The sequence below is a fragment of the Echinops telfairi genome, unplaced genomic scaffold (assembly GCF_000313985.2).
Source record: "Echinops telfairi isolate 266 unplaced genomic scaffold, ASM31398v2 ScPeMD7_5868;HRSCAF=6743_0, whole genome shotgun sequence".
NCBI classification, from domain to species: Eukaryota; Metazoa; Chordata; class Mammalia; order Afrosoricida; family Tenrecidae; genus Echinops; species Echinops telfairi.
In genome coordinates, this window is record NW_022109767.1 from 15,257,965 (window position 1) to 15,282,533 (window position 24,569).

The 24,569-nt window shown below is 37.4% G+C and overlaps 1 protein-coding gene across 1 annotated transcript in view; it reads left to right on the forward strand.

The window, feature by feature from the left end:
* Positions 1-24,569, forward strand: part of FSTL5 (follistatin like 5) — a gene marked incomplete at its 3' end in the record, with an annotated part of 780,165 nt that overhangs the window by 647,905 nt on the left and 107,691 nt on the right. Inside the window, exon 13 of the mRNA XM_004708783.2 lies at positions 6,435-6,553. Coding sequence (XP_004708840.2) covers positions 6,435-6,553 — 119 coding nt within the window. The remainder of the gene's footprint in view (positions 1-6,434; positions 6,554-24,569) is intronic.

Below are 24,569 nucleotides of genomic sequence, written 5' to 3' on the forward strand. Positions count from 1 at the left end.
CTCGGTCTCAGCCCGTGGATGCAGCCACGGTGTCAATCTATTTCGGGGGGGCGGCCTTCCTTTTGTATACCGTCCCTCCAATTTGCCAAACATGATGTCTTTCTCCAGGGACTGGTCTCCCCTGACCAGATGTCCAATGTAGGTAAGCCAAAGATACCATCTTTGCCTCTTAGGAGGACTCTGGCCTTACTTCTGATACAGACCTGTTTGTTTGTTAGTCAGACCATGGTACTTTCAGTTTTCTTATCCATCACCACAATTCAAGTGCTTCGATTCTTCCATGAGCTCCCTGACTCTATGTCCAACTGTATCCTGCACATGATCAATGAAGAATAGCATGGCTTGGAGTAGGCACACTTGAGCCCTCAAAGAAACACCCTTGCTCCTTAATACTCTAACGTGGTCTTGGGCAGCAGATGTACTTAATCATGTGTCTTTGAGACTCTTGGCTGCTGCTTCCATGAGCATTAATTGTGGGTGCAAGTAAGGAAAAAATGCTTGACAACTTCAACCTGTTCTCCTTTATCATGCGGTTACCTTTTTGTGCAGTGGTGAAGATCTCGGTCTCTGTTACATTGACTTGTAATCTATACTGCAGGCTACAATCCTTCATCTCCATCAACTGCTTTGATACGTCCTTGCTTTCAGCAAGCAAGGTTATGTCATCTGCATACCGCGGGCTGTTAGCAAGCCCTCCTCCCTTCCTGATTCTTCTTCAAAGAACCCAGCACTACTGATGATTTGGTCAGCACACAGAATCCTGACCCTTGCGTGGAGTCAGTGGGTGCGTGTGCTTCCTGCGCCACGGGGCAGAGGGGGAGGCATGTACAGGGTGAGGGGACCTGGGGGAGGCCAGCATCTGAGTTGGAAGAAAGAAGAAAAAGAGAGGCATGGGGAAGTGTTGCGTGGACTTGTCCCCTGTGGCAGGTAGGGATGGCATGGCATCACCCCAAGCAGCGCACAGGGTTTGCTATCTGTGTATTGGAGGCTGCAGAGAGAGAAGGGAGAGCTGAATGATTTTGAGTAGGGGCAGGGAAGGAGGCGCTTTGTGATGGAGGTTACTGGGTGTCCACTAGCATGTTTTTGCAGGGAAGGGACGTCCTGAGTTTCTGGGAGTGATGAATGGAAGTTAGTGACAGTCAGCAGGTGGCACTGTAGTTCATCTTGCTGCTGTACTGCCTCATTCTTACGCCTTCCATTCTCACAAAGTCCAACTTTAAGAACCTTCGATGGACTTAGCTTTTGAATTGTTTTCTGGCTTTCAGGGAGTTCACTCTCGGTGAGATATCTCTGTTAGTTGTTGAGGATTTTTTTAATGTGCTTGTTAGCTGGTGACCATGTCTTTGAATATTTCATTACAACGCTTTACTTTGTGTTTTCAATCTGCCCTTTGAAAATGTCTGTTGAGCTCACTTACATAATCATTTCTTCCCTTCACTGTTGGTCATCCATGCTCAAGTCCAAGTTTCAGAATCTCCTCTGATATCCACTTGGGTGTTTTCTGTTTTTCTCAATTTGTAAAGATCGCTTGGATTTCTTCGTGCAGGATGTTCCGGGTGTCATCTCGCAGCTCGCCGCGTTTTCTGTCTTCCGTGTTCACTGCATCAAAACTCTCCTTGAACTCGTCTCTACATTCAGTTGGGGTACAGCAAAGTCATCTGTCCCCTGCATGGCCTCTGGGTACAGAAGCCGTTAATGTTGTTGGGAAAAGATCCCTGCGCTGAAGATGTCGCCGGTCTTGGGAAATTCTGTCTGGTGTGCTTCTATCGACAGGGCCATACTTTCCAATGACTGAACCTGTCTTTTTGTTACAAATGTTCACGTCTCAATAGCAAGTAAGCATCAGGCTTGTTTGGTTAATTTCATACCAAATAGTTGGTAAAAGTCTTCAAGTTTTCCATCTCCAGATTTAGAGTTTGGGGTATATTTGGATTTAGTTTTATATTAAATGATCTTACTGATAGAGTTGTAGATATTATCCTATCACAGCATTTTACTTCAAGATTTTTTTTTAAATGATCATGTTGATGATAAACATGACACCAGTTCTCTAGAATGTATACTTTCTGAAATAGTAAACTATATGATTATGCAATGAAAAATGGCCAGTATCAATCCATTTCAGGTCACCAATGCTTAGAATATTAATCTTTACACATTTACTCTTATTTTTTATTATTTTAAGTTATTCTAGATTCATACTTCCATATGTTCTGTATTCTGATCGTTAATGGTTCCTTATAACTGTTTTTTCCCACATTGACTCATCCTCCATCATTAAGTGAAATTTCTGTAAGTTTTTCTTCATCTGCACCATGAAGGAGGCAGCTCTCTGGCTCTTCTTCAATCATATTTGGATTAGCATTCAGACTGAGGGGCTCATCTTCTGATACTATCTCACTTAATGAAATGATGCTTCGCCTGTTTTTCCATGGATAATTTCTCAGCAGTGTACAGCCTAGTAGTCCTTATTCCTCATCTGTTCTTAGTCTGTAAGCCCTGCTGACAGCTGTTCATCGTGGATGACTCTGCTGGCATGTGAAATATCAGTGGACTAGCTTACAGCCATACAGCATCATGGTAGCCACAAGTAACTGATATGACTACAGATTGACACAGAAGTGGTTGCATAGAGGCTAGGACTTATGATACACCACCAATTGGAGAACTTTATCTATAAATGGCATATTAAATAACTTAATACCACAACCCCATAGCAAAAAATTGACAAGATATTTATTTTTGCCAGAGTTGAAGAACTTTAAAACTATAGGAAGAGTTTTATTTTATTGTATCTTCCTATAAAAATTATAGGAAGAGCAATAGAAACATGAGGGTTCATTTTTCAACGATTATTCTACTTGACATGTTTTCATAAACATTATTTATTGATACTAATGTTTCGTAACTACTGAGGGGTTGCTACCACTAAACAACAAGTCAAGCACAAAAAACCCCAAATCGTGCCTTGTCAATTTCATTAGGTGTCATCACGTTGATTCTGACTCATACTGATCCCATGTGCCAAAGTGGAACTGCCCCATAGCCTATCGTGTGCTATACGCTTTACAGATGCATATCATCAGATTGTAACCCCATGGAGTAGCTGAAGAAGTTTGAATTGCTTACCTTTTGATTAGCAGCCAAGTGTTTACCCATTTTGTTACCAAGACTTATTTTGTATAATGATATGTATTTGTTCCATAATTTATACACTGGAAGTAGTTTATGCTTTTGAAAGCATGCTGAAAAGTAAGTTCTAGTTTTAAAAGTAAGAAAACAGATGCTCAGATATGAAAGAGTGATTTGGACAGAGTAAGTGGTTTTCAAAAAAGACTAAGGCTCGGAAATTTCATCAGTGCAAACAATGGCAGTGGAATCACACTGACTTTTGCACTGGGTTAAAAACGTGGTAGAATGATGAAATCCTAGTGTCCATTGAGTCAAGAGGAGGAAATGTGTCAAGAGATGTCTTCCATATTCTGGAATCAGAGTTGTTACCAGATCCACATTGAAATTCATGACTGTTGAACCAACTTGTAGGACAGTTAAGAGAGAGCACATGCCCATTTACAAATATCAAGAGCTTTGTGATAAACTTCAAACATAGGATGCAACTGACACAACTGGATATCCTTCTCAGTATTCAGATCAGACTATGTTCATAAGTTTCAACAGCAATATCCAATAACTAGTACCATTAAATCGATATTGATATATAGCCCACATCAATCTTATGCTAATGTGTACATAGTGAGTTTGCTGGTATGAATCAATTTTTTTTTTTCAAAAAGCACATTTTGTAAGCTTTCCCCTTTGGGCATGGAATTTATATTCAGCTATGAAGAATTATCATATAAAGAACATTTCACAATTAATAAATTTTATTTTAGTAAAAATGTGACTTGCATTTATATCTTGCCATTTCTAATATAGAAGAATATCGTATTAACATAGTGTTTTCTGATATTATAATGCATAAGTAACTGATCAAGATTATATCTAAGACATGTTAGACCTGTAAAATATTTATAAAGTAAAATGTCTGAAAACAGCCTAGAGTAATTTAAAACATATTGGCAATATCATGCCTTAATGTTACGCATATATGACCTCGTTTGGAAAAGACTGGCCATCTCCCTGCTTGAAATAAGTTCTTCATCAAAATCACCTTTCACTGCTGCACATGTAACTTCAATCATTGCAAAGATTTCGACCTAGCAGGACAAGGTGAAACTGACCCTGAGTGTTCCTAAGACTGTAGCTCCTTACTGGCACAGGAAACCTTGTCTTTTTCCAATGGAGGCTGTTGGTTTCAAACTGCTGACCTTGAGGCTAGCAGCCCACCTTGTAACCATTACACTACCAGGGCTCCTTCTATGTACTAGAAATATGTTTCATCTCATTTTCAGTGGTTATACGTTGGGCTGTGATCTGCATGGTCGGCTGTTTGAAACTACCCACACCTCTGCTAGAGAGACTGGGCTTTTTACCCTTCTTCACAGTTCCAGTCTTGCAAACCCACAGGGAGCGGCTGCGCGTCAGGATGGACTCGGTGGCAGTTGGTTTTCATGAGTTACGTTTAATAAACATGTACTTCTGCAAATCAGTAAGATCCTACTCTGAGCCTCACTTGACAAAATACAAAATATGTCCTATTTTATAGTAATCCGTGTACTTAAAAAAAGTAATTTATGTACATATATTTATATGCTAAGTATTAAAGTAGCAGACAGACACTGGGTCTCTACTTAAGTACTCCCTCAACACAAGAACACTTTGTTGTAATAACCTGGCTTTCTGTGATGCTCACCTTCCCCACACGATCGTTGAAGACAAAGCGGGTACATACGCAAAGGTGGTGAGGAAAGCGGATAGTGCCTGGCTATCAAAATACATCACATCTGGGATCTTAAAGCCTTGCAGATAAACAAACAGCCATCTACCTGAGAAGCAAAAAGGCCTCATGGAAGAAGTACAGCAGCCTGTGTGATCCTGAGGTGTCCATGGGATCAGGTATCAGGCACTAAAGACCCAGAACAGGAAAGCATATCAATGTGGCTGAGTGGGAGAGTGGTGTGGAGACTCAAAGCCCATCTGTAGACAATTGGAAATCCCCTCACAGAAGGGGTGCAGTATAGCACCTATAAAACATATAGCTTTTCTCTAGTTCTTTAATGCTTCCTACCCACCGCTATCATTACTCCACTTCTTCCTTACAAATCTGGCTAGACCAGAGAATGTACAGTGGTACAGAATAGAGCTCAAAACTCAGGGAATCCAGGGCAGATAAACCCCTCTGGACCAATAATGAGTGGGGAAGGTCGGGGGACAAAGAGGGAACCGATCACAATGATCTACATATAACCCCCTCTCAGGGGGACAGACAACAGAAAAATGGGTGAAGGGAGACAGCAGTCAGTGTAAGACATGAACATTTTTTAAAATAAATTATCAAAGGGTCATGAGGGAGGGAGGGTGTAGGAGGGGGAAACTGAGCTGTTACCAAGGACTCAAGTAGAAAGAAAATGTTTTGAAAATGATGATGGCAACATATCTACAAATGTGCTTGACACAGTGCACGGATCTATGGATTGTGATAAGAGCTGTATGAACTCCCAATAAAATGATTTTTTAAAGTAATCTATAATTTTTGTTGGTATTTCAGTATATCTACAGACACACATACATATGCATAATTACTTTCAATATTTTAGCAGGAATGATTTGACTTCCCAAACTATCAAGAGTTCAGTACTATTGCTTATCTTTCAAATAGCACATGCTATCACAGAATTATTTTTCATATATTTGAAAGTTATATATAGTTATATATAAGATATATACAGTTATATATCTTACTGCATGTGTGTTTATGTATACACATGTATGTATTTATATATACACATATAAGTCTTTATATAGACATATATAGCATACTTATAAACTCTTCCCCAAGAAAGCAAACTCACTTTCATAGTTAATTCCAATTCATATGCACCCTATTGGACAGCTTAGAAGGGCCCCTCTGGATTTCCAAGACTGTAAATCTCTATAGGAGTATAGGATAAAATTTCATTTTTCATAAGAAAATATAAATAAGCATTTCTTAATGAGCATTTGAATGAAATCGAGTAGGTATCTTACACAAGCTGTGTACCAGGATGTTTATACTGTCATTTAAAGTTATTTTTAAATGTGTGAAAAATTACAGATTTACATTGAACAAAGTAGTGAATTGCAGATAAGATAGAAAAAAGGTAGAATGTCCGAGTAATATCACAGAGTGATTTAAATGTACAGTAAAAGATCCCATATCGTTTCCTTATTAACATTACATGACTTCCCAGATTGATATCCTGACAGTGATATGTGGGCAAGTGAGATTTGGTAATAAAGGTTTCTGAACTTTTGAATGTGTTTTTATCCTTAAGGTCTGGGAATTGGGAACATGTTCTATGTTTTTTATGAAGATGGAATCAAAGTGATACAGCCCATCGAATGTGAATTTCAGAGACATATTAAGCCTAGTGAAAAGCTACTTGGATTTCAGGCAAGTATTAAAATAATTCCTTTTCAGTTTTATTCCGTGCTTCTGTTAAGTAGAATCATATTTTGAAAATATAATGAAATCTATACACACATGCACCTTGTACAAATAGGAGTATACTAAAACACTGATCCTATCTTTTCAAACTCTATATCCAGAGGGAAAAAACAAAATATATTGTAAATTATTATTTATATGTTGGCTCTTAAATGATGGCTATAGAAGTGAAATATAAGGGATGAATATAATACACATTAACTTCATATATTACTTCTATGAAAGTATCTCATTCTTTACAGACAATGAAATTTAACAGCATGCAAATAGGTAATTTTTTCCCTGAGAAATCAATGGAATAAATGGGCAATATTGAAAACATTATTTCCTTGTAGGTTTTCAGTTATAAATTTCCTTGTTAAAAAAAACAAAATTTTCCTTGTAAATTTCAATTATGACGTGTAACACAAGAAAAAGTCTTTAGTTAAAAAAAATGGACATTGGTGTGTCTTATTTTTTTGTTGACTAATAAGAAATTATAAGTATTTTTATATATTCATGTACATCTGTAGTTTCACATAGATGTGGGTAGTGCAATATCTTTATTGTATTTGATAAACAACCTCAGATATATAAAATAATTTACAGGGAAAATCTAATACAGGAACTCTTTCCTAATGCTCATTGTTAAGGCTGACATATGTATTATGTAATAGATATTTAATGTCAAAGAGAATAATATAATACAAACCAGATTCTACCAAGATATTGTGTAGAAAAACAAAGTTCTATTCTCTATTACTTAGATAAAGAAAATATTTCCCCTTTGTTTATTTTACTGGAACCCTGATGGTAGAGTGGGGTGGGTTGCTAACCATAAGACACAAACTTGGCTGCCACTGAACCAGAGATAGGAGGTTTTTTAATATTTACAGCCTTGAATGTGCACAGGGCTATTCTGCTCTGTCCCATAGCATCGTTAGGAGTCAGAATTAACTTTATGGATGTGTTAGTCTGGGTTGACTAGAGAAACAAATTCAAAGGCACTCATGTATATAAGAAATAGTTTATATACGAGAGCAATTGAATATTGAGAAAACATCCCAGCCGAGTCCAGATCAAGTCTATAAGTCTGATATTAGCCCATATGTTAGATACCAATTTATAAAGTCCTCTTCACAATCATGAAACACAAGCAATGACGCCGAATGCAGGAAGATCACATGCCAGTGGGTGGAAAGTCTTGTGGATCCAGTAACAGTGTAAGCACCTCAAAGCTGGCAGGGCTCTCCAGGTGGCCCCTCCAGCTCTAGGACTCTAGTGTAGCTCCATATGTCTCGTCAACAGGAATATCTCCTTGGGAGAGAGCATGTATCCCGCCTCCAACATGTTAGTTATCCCCTTAGCGCCTCCGAATGAGGTCATCAAGCTGATTGGCAGGCTAAATTCTACCCTTCGACTCTTACTTCTCAAATTGACAACAGATTATGTAACAACCACAGTGGGGTTGAGTCATTTATCATTTCCTTTATTTATCCATTTCATAAGGAAATATTTTTAAATAATACAACTATGTTAATTTTAAAATAGTGACTTTTAAGCTAAAGGGCTCAAAAGAAACATGACCATTTTAGATAAGTTATAATTTAACAAAAAGTACTAAAATCATTTCAAATTTTAAATTTTCTTTCATAGTATTTCCGTGCAAGATTTCAGTTATGAACTTCCTTATAAATTTCAGTTACCACCTGTAAAACATGAAAAAGTTTCAGGCAAATGAAAGTGGTCATTGATGTCTCTTGTATTTTGCACACTGATAAGACATTATGGATAGTTTTACTATAGTCATGTACATTCACAGTTCCAAGTTGATGTGTAGTACAGCATTTTGATGGTATCTGACTCAGTAGTAAACCACTAAACTGATTATCAAAAGGTTAGCAATTTAAACGCACTATCCCCTCCATGTGCAAAGATCTGGAAAAGAAAGTCGTAAGGAAGAACACGCTCAGGGTGTCTCAAACAGAAAGAATTGAATCAATTGCTGAAAATGTGGGTCCAACTTGCTGGCACTTAACAACAACAATAACGCTTGCTCCACTGGAGACAGTTGTGATACGCGGCTTCTCTTGCTATTGGTGTCCCGAGAACACTTTGGGCAGATACACTCTCTCCTATAGCGGTACTGGAAACCACAATCTACTGCTTTGCGTTGTAGTTGCTGGAGCATCTAATCTGCATCATGATGACTTCACGGGAGAGTAAGTCAGAAGGCATGACTGCTGGTGTTCCAGTCCATTCTTGAGTTTATTCCAAATAAAACCTATCTCTTCAAACAATGGATGACTGCAGAGAAGTTCTCTGAGCAAAGCCAGTTGTGCCTTAATTTTAAAATGCCCAATCACAACACTGGTTCTGATTAGAAGCTGCTGGTCCAAAGGAATTCAAAGCAGTTACAGCCACTCGTTTGTGGGATTCCAAAGGGCATTCTTGATAGGTTTTCTGGTAGCAATTTACATTCTACTTGATGTGATTGAGATTTGGGATGATAAGAAATATGTATTAAATCCCCTCTGTAATTGGCTTTTTTTAAAGAGAGTAATATCTAGTAATAATTTTTAAATATATGACAAAAAATGACAGAAAAGATCATGGGGACTTACTTAAAAATGTTAAGAAAATTGGAAATTGTATTTGCAAGAAAATTTCCAGAAAATTTGCCCTAATAAATTTAATTTTTTGCCTTGCAACAATGGATCTGCTCATCATTTGATTATAGCAAGTACTGACATAATAGTTTTACTAGAAATTCTATCTACCTTATAATTCTGATTTTTTCCCTGCTAACTTCTTTTTGCTCCAGAAACTAAACTTTTTTTAAGTCCCCCAATTTGAGTCCATCAAATATTCCACAAGTGTTTTATGGACATGACATAAGTTAATGAGGGCAAAACTTTAGGCAATGGGTTAGAAAGAGGGACAAGCCGCCTCGATAGGTAAATGGAACCAAATGGAGGGGATAGTGAGAAGCCATAAAACACACCAAACCCATTGGGTCATGTGGTCCTTCTTGGGGTTTCTGAGAGTGTAAGTCTTTATGTTGATACTTCTAGAAGCAGTCTCTTTTTCTCCTGTGGAGTGGCTGGTTGGTTGAAACCTCTTATCTGAAAGTTAGCAGCTCATTTCTTACTCACTGTGATACCAAGGTTTCCTAGTTTGGCTGCTTGTATTATAATTTTATAAAAATTTCTATGACATTTTAGCTATACATTTGTCTTACCCTTATATATATGTTGATCAGAAAATACTGACTGATCCTGTACCATATTCACAATTATTACTATATTTTAATAAGTGTGCATACTCATATGTACTCATAATTATGCAGCAGTATAATAATGGGTATTTTCAGCTGTTTTTCACGCTTTCAGTCATTCCATGCAACAAAATGAAGGTTTACAAAACTGTACTCGCTCCCAATTATTCAGGCTGACTCTTTCTTGAGAAGGCATCTCTTGCCTATTTGTGTTTAGAACATTTCAAAGCCCATACTGAAATATAACATGTTCATCAATAGTATTCATAAACCTACAAGAAATATTATCAGTTATTATGACTATTGTGTAAACTTAAGCACCAGTGAATAATGCCAAGGATGAAGAAATTGAATCTTTAGACCAACTTCTGTGCTTTGAAATTGAACAGACATGCAAATAAGACACATCGAAATGAATCATTAGAATTTGAAAGTAGGATACATAGAAGGATCAGTAGTTTTAAACTATGATGCCTGTGAAATACAGAATACCAGAGGCGGAGTTATATAGGTTTTCAATACCAACAGCTTATTCAGTAGAAACTATTTTCTTCAACTACAAACGGACTATCATACATGTTATCCTCTCCAAATGGAATTATAAGAGTTGATGGTGTAGTTCAATATTAACAGTCATATCAAGGCCAGGGGTCAACATCAGCAATTGTTCACCTGAAAGTTCAATTTGAAGCTTAAAAAATTAAAGCAAGTCCACAAGACTGAAAGTAAAAACTTGGGTATTTCTCATCTGGATCTGGAGCCCAACTCAAAAACGTATTCCACGTATTGAACACTAATGTTGGAAGACCAAACAGGTTTGGGGATAATGTCAAGGATATCGTGTATGAAGAAAGCAAAACGTCATAAAAAGGAAAGACCCAGGTAGCTGTTAGAAGAGACTGTAACTTGCTTCTGTAAAATAGAATCGCTAAAGTAATTGGAACAGTTGATTAAGGAATAGTGCTACACAGATTTCACAGGGCAGCTTGAGAAGATACTGAAGTATTATAATGAAATGTGCTATCAAAACAAAACAAAAAAGAACGAACATGTGTGGTGTTTCTCAAACTGAAAAAAAAACAACCTGGAGATAAAGTGGAGCCTGAGTTCCTACGCTGAAGGATTATATGGACAAAAATGGAATGACACAGGAAGATTAATTAGAGTATGAAAGGAAAAAGAGGACTTGTGCCACAAAACAAATTTGGTTGAGAGAGTGGCTATAGCGGGAGGGTGGAGGGAGGGTGAGGGAGAAAGGGGGAACAGATGACAAGGTCTGCATATGGCCTCCTCCCTGGGGGACGGAGAGTGGAGAAGTGGGTGAGGGAGACGTTGGATGGGGTAAGACATGATAAAATAATAATAATTAATAAATAAGGATTCAGGGGGAGGGGGGAGGGGGGAGGGAGGAAGCAAAATGAGCTGACACCAAGGGCTCAGGTGGAAAGCGGGTGTTGTGAGAATGATGAAGTCAACATGTGTACTAATGTGCTGGACACAAATGACGTATGTACAGATTGTGATGAGTTGCATGAGCCCCTAATAAAATGATTATTTAATTAAAAAAATATCAAGAGGTAGCATATGCGCAATTAGTAATGCCATTGGAGGAGGAAGGCATTGCACACTGTAGCTGATGGTGAAAACCTGTCTCCAACCATTGATAGAGCGCTCACTGAGATGTTTCCAGAAAATGGATGCAATGTTGGAAGTACTATATATGAAATTTTATAAGACAGCTATTGAGCAGTGATTGAAGAGATCCTTATTTGTGCCTATTCTGAAGCAAGTAATCCATGATGTGGAGGATTCTGAAGTTATTGAACAATACCTTCACTAGCACACACAAGTAAAATTTAGAGAATTCAAAAACAGTTGTAGCACTACCCTAACACTGACCTTCGAGAAATGCAAGCCCAGTTCAAAAGAGGGCTTGTGAAATGAGGAAGATCATTATTAATATCAGATGAATCTTGGCTGAAAAGAGCAAATACTCGGCTTTATTGATTGACTGTGTGAATCATAAATAAAATGTGGATTGCAGAATGCATAATTAAACTCATAAGGAACCCCTTATAGACCAAGAGGAAGTCCTTAATCTAACAGACCAAGGGTTAAGATAATACATGAGACTCTATGTAATATATTTTAGACATCATAGCAGGAAGGAACAGACCCTGGAGAGACATCATGTTTGGTGAAGTGGAGGGTCGGTGAATAATGAGCCTCAACAGGATGGATTGGCGCAGTAGTGGGAAAATGGACTTAAGTGGGCAAGGATAGTTCAATGCTTAATTCTACTATATGTAGGGTCTTTGTTAGCATAATCAACGTTGCCTAACAACTACACCAACAGAATAAAAAGGCAACTGAATATGTTATACTTTGAAAATATTGACCTAAATATGCTTATTCTAAGAAGGCACATTATTTTCAATGTTTAGGCCTGGTGAATAGTCGGTGCTAGGTTCTACTGGATTAATTTTTAAATATAAAATAATTTTATGAGACAGTTGTGGAGAAGTGTGAAATGGGAATATGTTTACTCTCAATATCCAAATACCTAGATGCTACAAAATAAACAATTATTGTCCTGGGATTACTTTTAAAAATTAATAACTTCTTCTTGGGTGGTTTGCACATTGGCCTGCTAACCAAAAGGTCAGCAGCTCATACCCAGCAAACACTTTGTGGAAGAAAGATGAGGCTTTCTAGTTCTGAAAAGATTTAGAACTTCTGAAACCCTATATGGGGTTCCTAGGGATCAGAATCAACCGAAAGACAAAGGTTTGGGGTATGATAAAAGATCCCTGATGGCAATGAGAATAAGCACCCAGCTATTAAGCAAAAAATTATAACCCCCAACTGCTTTCATAGAATAATGTAGCCGTTAGCATCCATAAAGATTAGAGTTCTGAAAACCTGATTTTTGCCCTACAGCTGTGCTTTCCGTTGAAATCTACTAACAATGGTTTAATTTTGTTTGTTTTTGTTTTGTTTTGCTTTTTCTTTTTAATTTTTTTTTTAGTACTAGAGTTCTCCACACTCAGAAACGATATACCTGTTTGCAATCACCACACTAAACAGAAGATACTGCTTTAATTGTACACCTTACTCCCAGAGATTATATCACTGAAAATCATGAACCATGTTTAATTAATTTTTGTGTTCCCAATGTTCTCAGTACATTGTCTCACATAATGAGAACCATAGAGAAACATTTGTTAAATAAAGTTAATCTAAAGCCCATTGTTTATAACCTTGGGCCTTATGCAATTATCTAAATTAAAATATCTATGCAGTTGTTTATTATTTTTAATGTGCTAGTTAAAAATTGCCTCAGGGTAAATATATTCTCAAGGAGCGATTGATTCTGGTTCACAGAGTCAAAATGTCTCATGTGAATACATCGTGTAAACTAGTTTTTGTCTTCTATAGCCAAAAAAAAGTCCATTTAATCATGGAGAGGTATCCGTTTGGTGGGAGTGGAGGAATGAGTCTTTTGGAATATTGTTTTCTTCATTAAAAGGAATTAAACATAAGTGCGGTATTTTTCATATTCGCTGTTGACATACAGTAGTAGAATAATTCTGAGTATAATCCATTTACCCAGGACTTTTAGATAAAACTTTCAAATATAGAATCTTCGTTCAGTCCTCTTAGATGTTGCTTGCTCTAAATAAAGATTCCATTTTTGTGCAATGTCCGATTCCATCAGGCTTTCCACTTAGTAGTGAGTTAGGGAGGGTTCAGATGGCATCCTTTCTCTTACTCTTTCCATCCCCCTGGATGGTGTAGCTTTGCTAGACAGGGTTTTCCTGTACTTAGCCTCGCAGCATGCATGACTTCATCTTGTCACCTAGACTTTGAGTCTCCAGTAAACAGAATTGCACTCAAAAATCAAACAAATGAGTTTGGAAAAAAAATGTATAAAGACGCAGATTCAAAAAAGAGCTTTCCAGGATTAAGACCTTGTTCACTTTGCTGATGTCCATGTATTGTATCATCCTGGTTTTCCACCATTTTAATATGTAATCCTTTTACATTCAATTGCCTTGTTTATTATACATCTAGTTGAGTTCCTTTACACATACTGTGTTATTACTTATTCCTTATTGTGAATTTTAAAAGTGTTTAAAGGGTTTGTTGGTACAATAGTTAAGCATTTGGATACTAACCCAAAGTTCAGCGGTTTAAATCCAATAACTGTTTGCAGAAGAAAGACGCTGCCGTTTGTTTCTGTATAGATTACACCTCGGAAAACTTGTACGGAAGTTCTGCTCTGGTCTATGTGACGTGGCAGCATTCTGTAAAACTAATTTAGGATTCATTCACCTGTGAGGGAGAAATGAATGTCCTATGGACATTCTTGGTAGGCCAGTGACTGAAACGATAGAACGCTGCAGGAATGCATTTTCTGTAGTTACTATAAATGAAGACCTCTCTAAAGCAGATGTTTTCTCAGTCTAGATTTCCTGTATATCACTGCTCTATTGCTCTTATGAATATAGTCTCTGAGCTGTAGTAGGAAACAATGAATACGTTTGGGACAGTCTGCACGTCTTTAGGTACAATTGTACTGTTGTGAAAACAGAGTAGGCCACATTTGTGCTTTGTTGTTTGTTTTCTGGCTGTTCAACTCCACCTGTACACAGTATGTTGTCTGCTCAATATTTCATTCTATTTGGCATCCGTAAATCATGACTCCAAACTCTTTCCCCCCAGATACTGGGTAAAATGCCAGCTTCTTTACTTGAGGCAGTCAACGTTTTTTCCCCCATGAAGCCTTTGAGCAACCTTTTGAATTTAATTATGACTGTAAAGTTAAAAGAGAAAGTCAAACTGCTTCTTTACTTATTCTTATTCTCAGTAGGTCTCTATTCAAACATGACTTGGCTTACAAAGAGTTATAGAATGATAATAACGGAAGCGTTTTGTCCCTTTGTGTTACGATGCTGTCCTCCAAAGAGCTGCTTGACGCGAGCCGTGTAAACTACCTCAACTGTTACTTAGAAGATTCTTCTGTAGATATAAAAGAAATGAATTTATGGAATTGGTCTTTGAAGCCCAGACTTAAAGATATCTCATAATCTTTCATTAAAAATCATACTGTTTCACAAATTTCACACTGTGTCTCTATTAGCCTTACTTTAGTATGTAAGCTTCACAGAGAGGGCACAGCAGTGGGAAGGTTGTACATCGTGTCACTGTATTGTAATGGGATTGTACATATGGTTAGTTGGATCAAAGCCCTTGATTTAAACCGTGTATGAATGAAATCCCCTTAAAACATCATTTATGGAAGTAGGATATTTTCATGAATGTTACCAGAATTATTTTTGTGTCTCAGACAATGTATCAACATAATTAACATTTATTTTGAGTAACTGGGATTTAGAAATCCCTGGGAGGTGCAAATGGCTAATATACTCAGTAGCTAACTAAAAATGTGGAGGTTCAAGTTTACCCAGAGGGACCTTGGAAGAATAGTGTGTTGAACTCCTTCCGAAAAATGAGCTCCTAAAAGCCCTGTCTGCGTAATTCTGCCCTGAGGGTAATGGTTTTCCCTGAGTCTGGGTGCCTGGGTCTGTAACAAATTGAGATTTTGGGACCAGGATTTATAAGAGGAAACTTCACAAAGTGGGAAAATGGGTTCAATGTACATATGCATATTCTTGCATAAGGTTATATTTTATTTGTCAAAAATGTACATGTTTATTTTTCTAAAACAATAGACCAACATGGTATAAATTGTAGAAAAGAACTTATTACAAAGATGAATTGTTCTTTATTTTATGCCTACCTATCTCTACTTTAACTTCATAAAATAAAATAAATGTAGTATGAAAAGTATTGAATTATCAATATTAAATACTATTAGTCTTCCTCTATGCAAGATGAGAACATCACGTATATATTTGTAACATTTTTCTTTTTAGACATATTGAATATTAGGTCACTATTTTCATGCTTTACAAGTTAGATTTACAATTGTATCGAGGCACAGAAACCTATAGTCAGTTTTTCAAAATTTTCTCTGATCTTAATTTTGGGAACTCTTGTTTGATTTCTCATTGTTTACTTTTCATATCCCACCATAAGTTTTACAAGTCTCTTTTAAAATAATAATTTATTTACTTATTGGTTCTGGAGAATGTATTAACATACAGCAGATACTGCACCAGTTCAACAATGTCTTCAAGCCCAATTCAGTGAGTTGTGCACCTGTTCTCAGCCTGCTTTTCCAGGTCTCTCTCCATGAACGTGAACTTCCTGGCCTCTCGATTTTCTACTCTACTGTTCAAGTCACTAGTGACCATTTCCCCATAGACAAGGGTCTTAAAAGAGCACAATCCTTAAGGCAAATATCCTCTTCTAATTCAGCTATAAGTATTTTTCGGTTGCATGGCGACTTTCGAAAATATTTTGGTTTAAAGTTCACAGGTTATTTTATAGTCATCATTTTTTAGGGACCACCCAGCTTCTATAGCTCGAGAAAATACGAGTTCTATGAGAATTATGTTCTGCCTTTTCCCAATTTTGATCAGCATTAGTCTCAGGTCTATTTATACCTTCATTTCACTTTGTAATGTTAACGATAGGTAAAAGACATCACTTTGAATAATTTTAGAGATCATAGGAAAGGAAAAATGTAGATTAATAAAAATACTCATTTTAATTAGTTGGTAAATTGATAAATCAAACATGCAACTCAATGTCTTAAAAGTGGCATTTTTGTTTCTCTATGTTTTTTATATTTTTCATGGAAATTTAAGATACAACTATATAGTAAGAATTAAAATGAAAGTTAAATCTCAAAATTACTCATCTCTAAATACATTTATGTTGCCAACTAATCATCTTTTTCTGTTATAATATTTTTTCAAAAACTTGTTGAGGAATTTTAGAGGACATATTCTATTTTATTTAACTAGTTAATGAAAAAAATACATTTTTCTAGGACTCTTCAAACAAAGGACTTTTCATTAATTTTATCATGAATAATACTATACAAATGTAATAATAAATAAAACTGCAGCAGATACTATTTTCATATAAATGTCATTTATGAGTGAAAATATAATACTGCTAATGCTTTACTAAAACTCAGTTATCAAAATACACATGAAATTTATGTTTACTTTAATGTGAGTCAGAATTTACTTGATGATAGTGGGTTTGGTGTTGCTTTTGGTCTATATCTTAAAATAAATATTCCATGGCAAATAACCTATAGTGATGCCTCTATATTAGTTAATGAATGGGTCTAAAATTAGACTTTCATGTTGAATTCCATTAGATCGCGGAAGCCTTTTTAAACGAAGTCTGTTTGTTTACTGATACACACACAGACATGTCCAGTCACTTTCTCAATATCACAGAATGGGATAATAACAGAAGAAAATAATAAGAATACCGATAAGAAAATGGACCTTGGAGATATATGCAAAAAATCATACCACACTTTAAGTAAATTTCAGGAACTCTCAAATATCCTCAGAGATATTCTCTAAAGAACTTCTCAAATGCTGTTGTTCTTGTTGCTCTTACATCCCATTGACGTGGCGCTGACTCATAGCGAGTGACCTGTGTACTCAGAGCAAAACGCGGTCTGCTTCTGCACCAGCCTTGCGAGTGTTCCCTTGTTGCAACCGCTGTGTCTGTCTTCCCTTCTGTGTTGTTTGCTTGCCCCGTACTTTCCCAGAACGGTGTTCTTCTCCAGGAACAGCTCTCTCCTGACGATATTTCCAAAGTATTTAACATGAAGGCTCACCATTCTTAGTTCCAACTAGCACTTGGCCTTACTTCTTCCAGGAAAACTTGTGTGTCCTTCCAGCAGTCCGTGGTACTTTCAATATTCTTCCCCAGCATCCCAATTCACGCACATCACTTCTCCTTTGATCTTCCTTTATTCAATGACCAATTTTCACATGCATATGTGGTGATTGGAAATTCCAAGGCAAGGGTCAAGCACAGCCTAGTCCTCAAAGCAGCATCCTTGTTTTTCAAAACTCTAAGCAGGCTTTGAACAGCAAGGGTTACTTAATGCATGATGTATTTTGATTTCTTGATGACTCCTTCCATAAGCATTGATTGTGGATCCATGTAAGACAAAATCCTTGACCACTTCAAACTTTGTCCCATTTATCATGACTTTACCTATCAGTCCACATGTGAGGATTTCGATCTTTTTATCCTAAATAATTTTATTGGAAGCTCATACAAATCCATACATCTATCCATTGTGTCAGCTCATTTGTGCATTTGTTGCCCTCATCATTCTCAAAACATTTGCTTTCTACTTGAGCCCTTGGTATCAGCTCCTCATTTTTCCCCTCCCTCCCCGCTCCCCACTCCCTCATGAACCCTTGATAATTTATAAATTATTATTATTTTGTCAAGCCTTACATAGTTTGACATCTCCCTTCACCCACTTTTCTGTGTCCACTCCTCAGGGAGGAGGTTAGATGTAGATCTTTGTCATCGGTTCCCCCTTTCCACCCTACCTTCCCTCTACCCTCCCGGTATCGCCACTCACACCACTGGTCCTGAAGGGATCATGCGCCCTGGATTCCCTGTGTTTCCAGGTCCTATCTGTACCAGTGTACATCCTCTGGTATAGCCAGATTTGTAAGGCAGAATTGGGATCATGATAGTAGGGTGGGGGGAAGCATTTAAGAATTAGAGGAAAGTTGTGTTTCATCTTTGCTACACTTCACCCTGACTAGCTCATCTCCTCTCCACGACCCTTCTGTTAGGGGATGTCCAGTAGTCTACAGATGGGCTTTGGGTCCCTACTGTGCACTGTCCCTCATTCTCAATAATATTATTTTTTGTTCTTTGATGCCTGATACTTGATCCCTGCAACACCTCGTGATCACACAGGCTGGTGTGCTTCTATGTGGGCTTTGTTGCTTCTGAGCTAGTTGGCTGCTTGTTTAATCTTCAAGCCTTTATGAACATAATACTAAATAAATTAGCAAATTGAATGAAATTTATCTAATAATCCCAGTTTTAGAAAATATTGTGATATTTTGCTTTTTGTTACTAATAATCTCTTTTATTACTAATGATCTCAATTAAAATCTTCAGTTATTTTATTGTAAATGTCAGAGAAGTGATTTTGGTTTTCTTTTGCTAAAGCCAACCTGATTTTCAGATGTTACACTATTCACTTTTTTATCGATCTCCATATACTCATATTGTGACAGATTTGAATATAAAACTATTTAAAATAAAAGTAAAAGAAGAAACAGAGATAAGTGTATCTGGTGCCGAAAAAAATACTAAAGATCAGTGATCTTAAAACTATGTGTGGGAAAATATCAAGGTTTGTTTTTCAAGTTATATTTTGATTAGTCTGTAGATCATTTTTACTACAAATTTGCCCTAAAACAGCAGCAACTGATCATACACGGGGCTATTATAGAAGTGTGAATTCATATCAATCTCTCTAAACTATGATCTTCAGTGTTCATGCTTACCAAAATGCGGTAAGAGACAGAAGCCAGCTGGGAAGCACTCTAGAAACCACATTTTGAGTAGTGCTGTCCAAAGATTCGCTTTCTCAGTCACTTTGAATGCTTTGGCGTGGTGTTCATATGATTAAGGGATAGGCATGTCTCCATTCTTTCCTCTCTCTAATTGGCTTTCAAATTAGTATTTTATGAGCCTGACAATGGTTGGAGAATATATATTTCTCGATTTCTTTTTTGCTACCCTTATTCACATTTAAATATTTATTTCCTGAGAAAATACTGTGTCTTTACCTTTATGCTAGAAAGGATGGAAAAATAGAGGAACCAGCACTAATGTTTTTGCTTTGACTGACAGTTTATGATTCAGTGTTAGATTGTGTACCACAGTAAAAATCCTACTGAAGTTCAGAGAAGAGGAAAATCCTAATATATGGCAGTGAGACATGCTTCAGGGAGGTATTGGAAGTGTGGCTGCCAATTGAAGACTGGGAAGGATTCAGTTAATAAAATGTGCAGTGTGTTTCTAATAGCTGTGGGGAATTGCTCTTTTTTAGAAAATATTGAAGCAAAAGTTCTAGCTGCAAAGCAAGACACATTTTTGAGGGAAATGGAGAACATAGAGTAAGATTTTAAAACTTCTTTTTCTTGTGTCATAGATTGAAATGGCTCACACTAAACTATTTATCAACTGAGATGTCAGTATTTTTCTAGGCTTGTTGTAATGACACACGTTTGCATGTATGCTGTGATGTGTTTACCCACCGTGTGATGTGATGTGATGTGATGAGTCCTGTTGTGAAGTAAGAATGTTAGAGTGGGCTTCAACACCCTGAAACAGAGCCATAAGGAGATTTATCAGTGATGAGAAGCCCGTCCCCAGGATGTGGTCTGCATCCACTTTCACTTTTCAAGAAATAAAAAGGCAGAGAAGTAAACAGAGAGAAAGCTACCAGCCACAGTACCACCAAAACAAGAGTTGGGAGAAGAGCACACCCTGTAGGCCCAGGATCCTTGTATGATAGATACATGGGCTCAACCAGGGAGAGATTGATGCCAAGACACACTGCACCCTCAGCTACGTTCACCCTTACCAAAAGGAAAGCCTTCCCCCGAAGGCACTGGATTCAGATATCAAGGCTCCCAAACTGTGAGAAAAAACATCTCTGCTTGCTAAGCATCCACTTGTGGAATCTCTCTTGCGGTAACGCTAGATAAATAAGACATGTGTAACTACTACTATTTCTATTTAGAGAACACCGGCACTAGGAAAGAACAATGGAAGAACGTATACAGACAGTAAGAGGGCTGCGTTGGTAGTTCCACCTTTTTCCTCTGAGACAATCTTACGGCATCAGTCTTTAGAAGCAGGCAGTGTTTCCAATGGGGAAATTGCTAGTAGGAGCGGAGATCCTACTCTGCAAACACCATTAAGAGGCTTGGTGATAGAGTGGATTTGCTATAGGCTGTGATCCATGTGGTCATCTGTTCGAAATCACCAGCAGTCCCTAGGGAGAAAGACTGGGCTTTCTACCCAGTGAAGGGTTGAAGACTAAAAAACCTACCGGAGGTCACTATGAGCCAGCATTAACTGCATGCCAGTGAGTTTAATTTGTAGTTTCAAGACAGAAAAACAGAGAGATGAAAGAGTGCAAACTCTTTTTGCTACTTTTAAAAGGATGATTAGTAGCGAATCGGAGGGTGGAACAATGGAAAACGAGTAAGGAGCCCTGGTAGCATAGTGGTTATACATTGGACTTCTAAATGCAAGGTCAACAGTTCAAAAGCACCAGTGGCTCTTCAGGAGAACACCTAGGCTTTCTAGTGCCATCAAGAGTTCCAGCCGTAGAAACTTACAGGTGCAGTTCTACCCACCCTACAGGGTCTCAGGGCGTCTCCATAAACTTGCTAGCAGTGTGTCTGGTTTTGGGTTTAGAGCTTCACGAAAGAAAAGAAAAAGTAATATATCCAAAGCTTCTAGAGATTTTTTAATTCTATATTTATCAATTCACTAGCCTCTCCTATCTTTTAATTCTATTTTTTAAATCAAAACACTACCCCTTCTTCCCTTTTTGACATAATCCAAATTGAACTCTGCTTTTCCAAGAGTGTAGCAAAGTAAATCCACCAAACCCACCACGCTAGTTACCCTCAGCTGGACTCGGGCGCCGGGGACCTCCAGGCCCGGGTACACGGGTGCTCCGCAGGCTTCTCAGGCTCTGCCAGTTTGAAAGCAGATTCCTCTAAGTATCTTAGAGGAAATGTGGTTGAACTGCAAATTTCTGGTGACCACTTGAACCTTTAATGCACGGCTCCTGACAGGGACATGATAAATCGACCAAATTACAAAACAACACAAAGCAAAGTGAGGCGTTGAGTCCCTTCCCACTCCTAGTGACCCCTGAAGGTGGAAGAGTACTGCCCCATTGTCTTCTAAGTCTGTAAGCACTGGGAAAGCACACAGCAACACGCCACACCTCTTGGCTCCTTAGGCTAAGTCTACCAGCTACCTAATGTAGTGCCTTAGGTTACTTTGTCCGTTGCCTTGGCATTTGGGCCCTTCCTGATACAAATGCAACTTTGCTCCTCTATAGCTGTGCAAATCACAGCTTTTGTAATATAAATTAGGCAGATAATCTGATATTTGTTTTTCCTTATATCTTCAAGTACCCTGCCTCTAATTGTTTGATTAGCCTGTATTTTTAGTGTTTTTGTTCTAATAATTCTATTTTAGATATGAATATTAATACTTAAAAAATTTCACATATAAATTCATTTCTACGTGTAAAGGTTTTGTTTTCACGTTTACATAGTCTTACTATACTACCAAGTCTTTCTGTTATTTTATACAACTTGTTAGTGTGTTTTTTAAGCTTCAATAACATAAATGTCCTTATTAGTTACATATTTATATAGATATGCCTCTTTTTGTACATGTGAATATATATATACTGATATATACAAATATGAGTTAATATACTGTTTTTTTCTATTTATTGATTTGTGTGTGTGTGAATTAGGTGGGGAATTTACATTTCAGACAAGTCTGAATATTTAAATATCTGGAGAATAATTCATTTAAAAATAAATTATAGTGGAGGGATTACTGAAGGCCGAAGAAAGAAGCTAAATCTTGTTAGCATGTAGAAAATTATGGGAGCGAAAGGTAAAGGTCGGAGTCTGTTGAACTGAATTCAAAGCAAATGTAGATACTTATACCAAATATCATTAGGAGTATCCATGAATGACACAGGGTGTATTTAGAATAGAGGTGTGAAAAGGAATACGAAAGAAGATGGAAATGTATTCAAGGACAACGTATTTCTGATAGTTAATTCTTAAAATAGAGCAAAATGGTAGTAAACGACAAAGGAATAAATTCATCTGTTAGACTTAATTATGTTTTCAAATCAGGTACCCATAAGCAATATTGAAATTGCTATATAAAAAGTTACATCACATAGTAATACGTCTTTCGCTGCCTTAAAATTTGGGAAGAGTATTCAGGAAATCTGTGATTAAATATACGAACGGGCCAAAGGAAATGAGATAAATTATGATCATGACTTAGAATTTTCTTATCCCTATTGATTCATGTCTTCATTAGTCCTAATATCTTATTAATACCCCTCACTCTAAGTGCTCGTCTACTTTCTGTAAAAATGTATTTAGAGATACATTTTGATGCATCTCTGGAAATCTTGCTCTTCAGAATGTATTATCTTAATCTTATTTTTGCATCTCTAACATCTTTAGTTCTTTCCCCCATTAAGCACTTAATGCGTGTAAAAGCACATTCTTCTACAACACTCATGCCTGGAAATAAGTATTAATCTATGTAATCTGACAAGTAATCATGCTATTATAAAATGGGGCCTAATAGACTCTCATCAGAAATAATTCCACAAAGTGAAGCAAAGAAATTCCAGGGCTGCTATCGGGAAACTTTTACTGGTTTGTAAAATGGATTGCAAGTCTGGTCAGCAATGTCTTATGGGGATAGAATACAAATAGGAAATAATGTTCCGTGTGCAGTTTCTTTTCCTGCTGAATCGTTTATCACAAACGAAGGGATGGACACGGCTCTGTGTTCCGTGACGGGTTGGCTAACAGTTCTGGGCCAGGTCACTCACGCTTTCCATTATTTTGGCTGATTGTGTTGTTGGTTTTACACAAAAGCAAATATTTTACGAACAGTTTTCCTAGATTTAGAGCCTTCCACCACCTTTCAGAAGTAGATCCTTTATAAATGATTTGGTCTCACAAAACATTTTCTTCCCAAAGACAGTTAGCATGCTACTGAAGAAAAAAAGTTTGGTATGGAATATTATGTTTTCCCAGAAATTAATGAATGGGAAGTAAAACAATGTACTCTATTCTGGTTATCCTCTCAGGGCAGAGTTCTGTCTGCAGGGGTTAGGAGTAATATTCAGATTAATGCCATTGGTTGGGCTCATATGCATGTTCTATAAAGCAAATATTATAACACCCAAAGTACCTGAGTCACCGATCACATGGAGGCTAAGGTTTTGTTTTTCCCTGCTTATATACTGGAAACCTTAGTAATATGTGTTAGTCTGGGTAGACTAGAGAAACAAATTCATAAACACGCATATTTATATAAGGGAGAGGTTTCTATACAAGAGGAATTGAACATTGAGAAAACATCCCAACCTAGCCCAGTCCAAGGCCATAAGTCTGATGTGAACCCATATGTCCAATACCAATCTATAAAGTCCTCTTCAGACTCACAAACACATGCAAAGAAGCCAAATGCAGGACGGTCACAAGCCAGTGGGTAGAGTCTTTGGGTCCAGTGGCGTTGTAAGCATCTCAGCGCTGGCAGGGGTCTCTACGTGGCTTCTCCGGCTCCCAAGTTCTGGTTGCATCCCTGTGGCTTGTTTTCTGCAATGTCTCCCAGGGAGTAGCAGAGAGAGAGTGGTGTCTTCCGCCTCCAAGAAGGAAGTATCAGATTTCCCAGAAGGCCATGCCCACATAGAGGTCTCTTTGACTATCTCCAGATTGACAGGCTAGACTCCACTCCTATACTCTTAATCCTTAAATTGACACCAGATTAGGTGACTACCACACTGTCCTATTCATAGGTGAACACTTATTACCTGCCCTGGGCTTTGGTTGAAGCTGGCAATTACTGGACTGGATTTTAAGCATTGGTGGACAATTCAGATTCCCCCTTAATTATGTCTAAAATTTGAGGAATATAAGCACC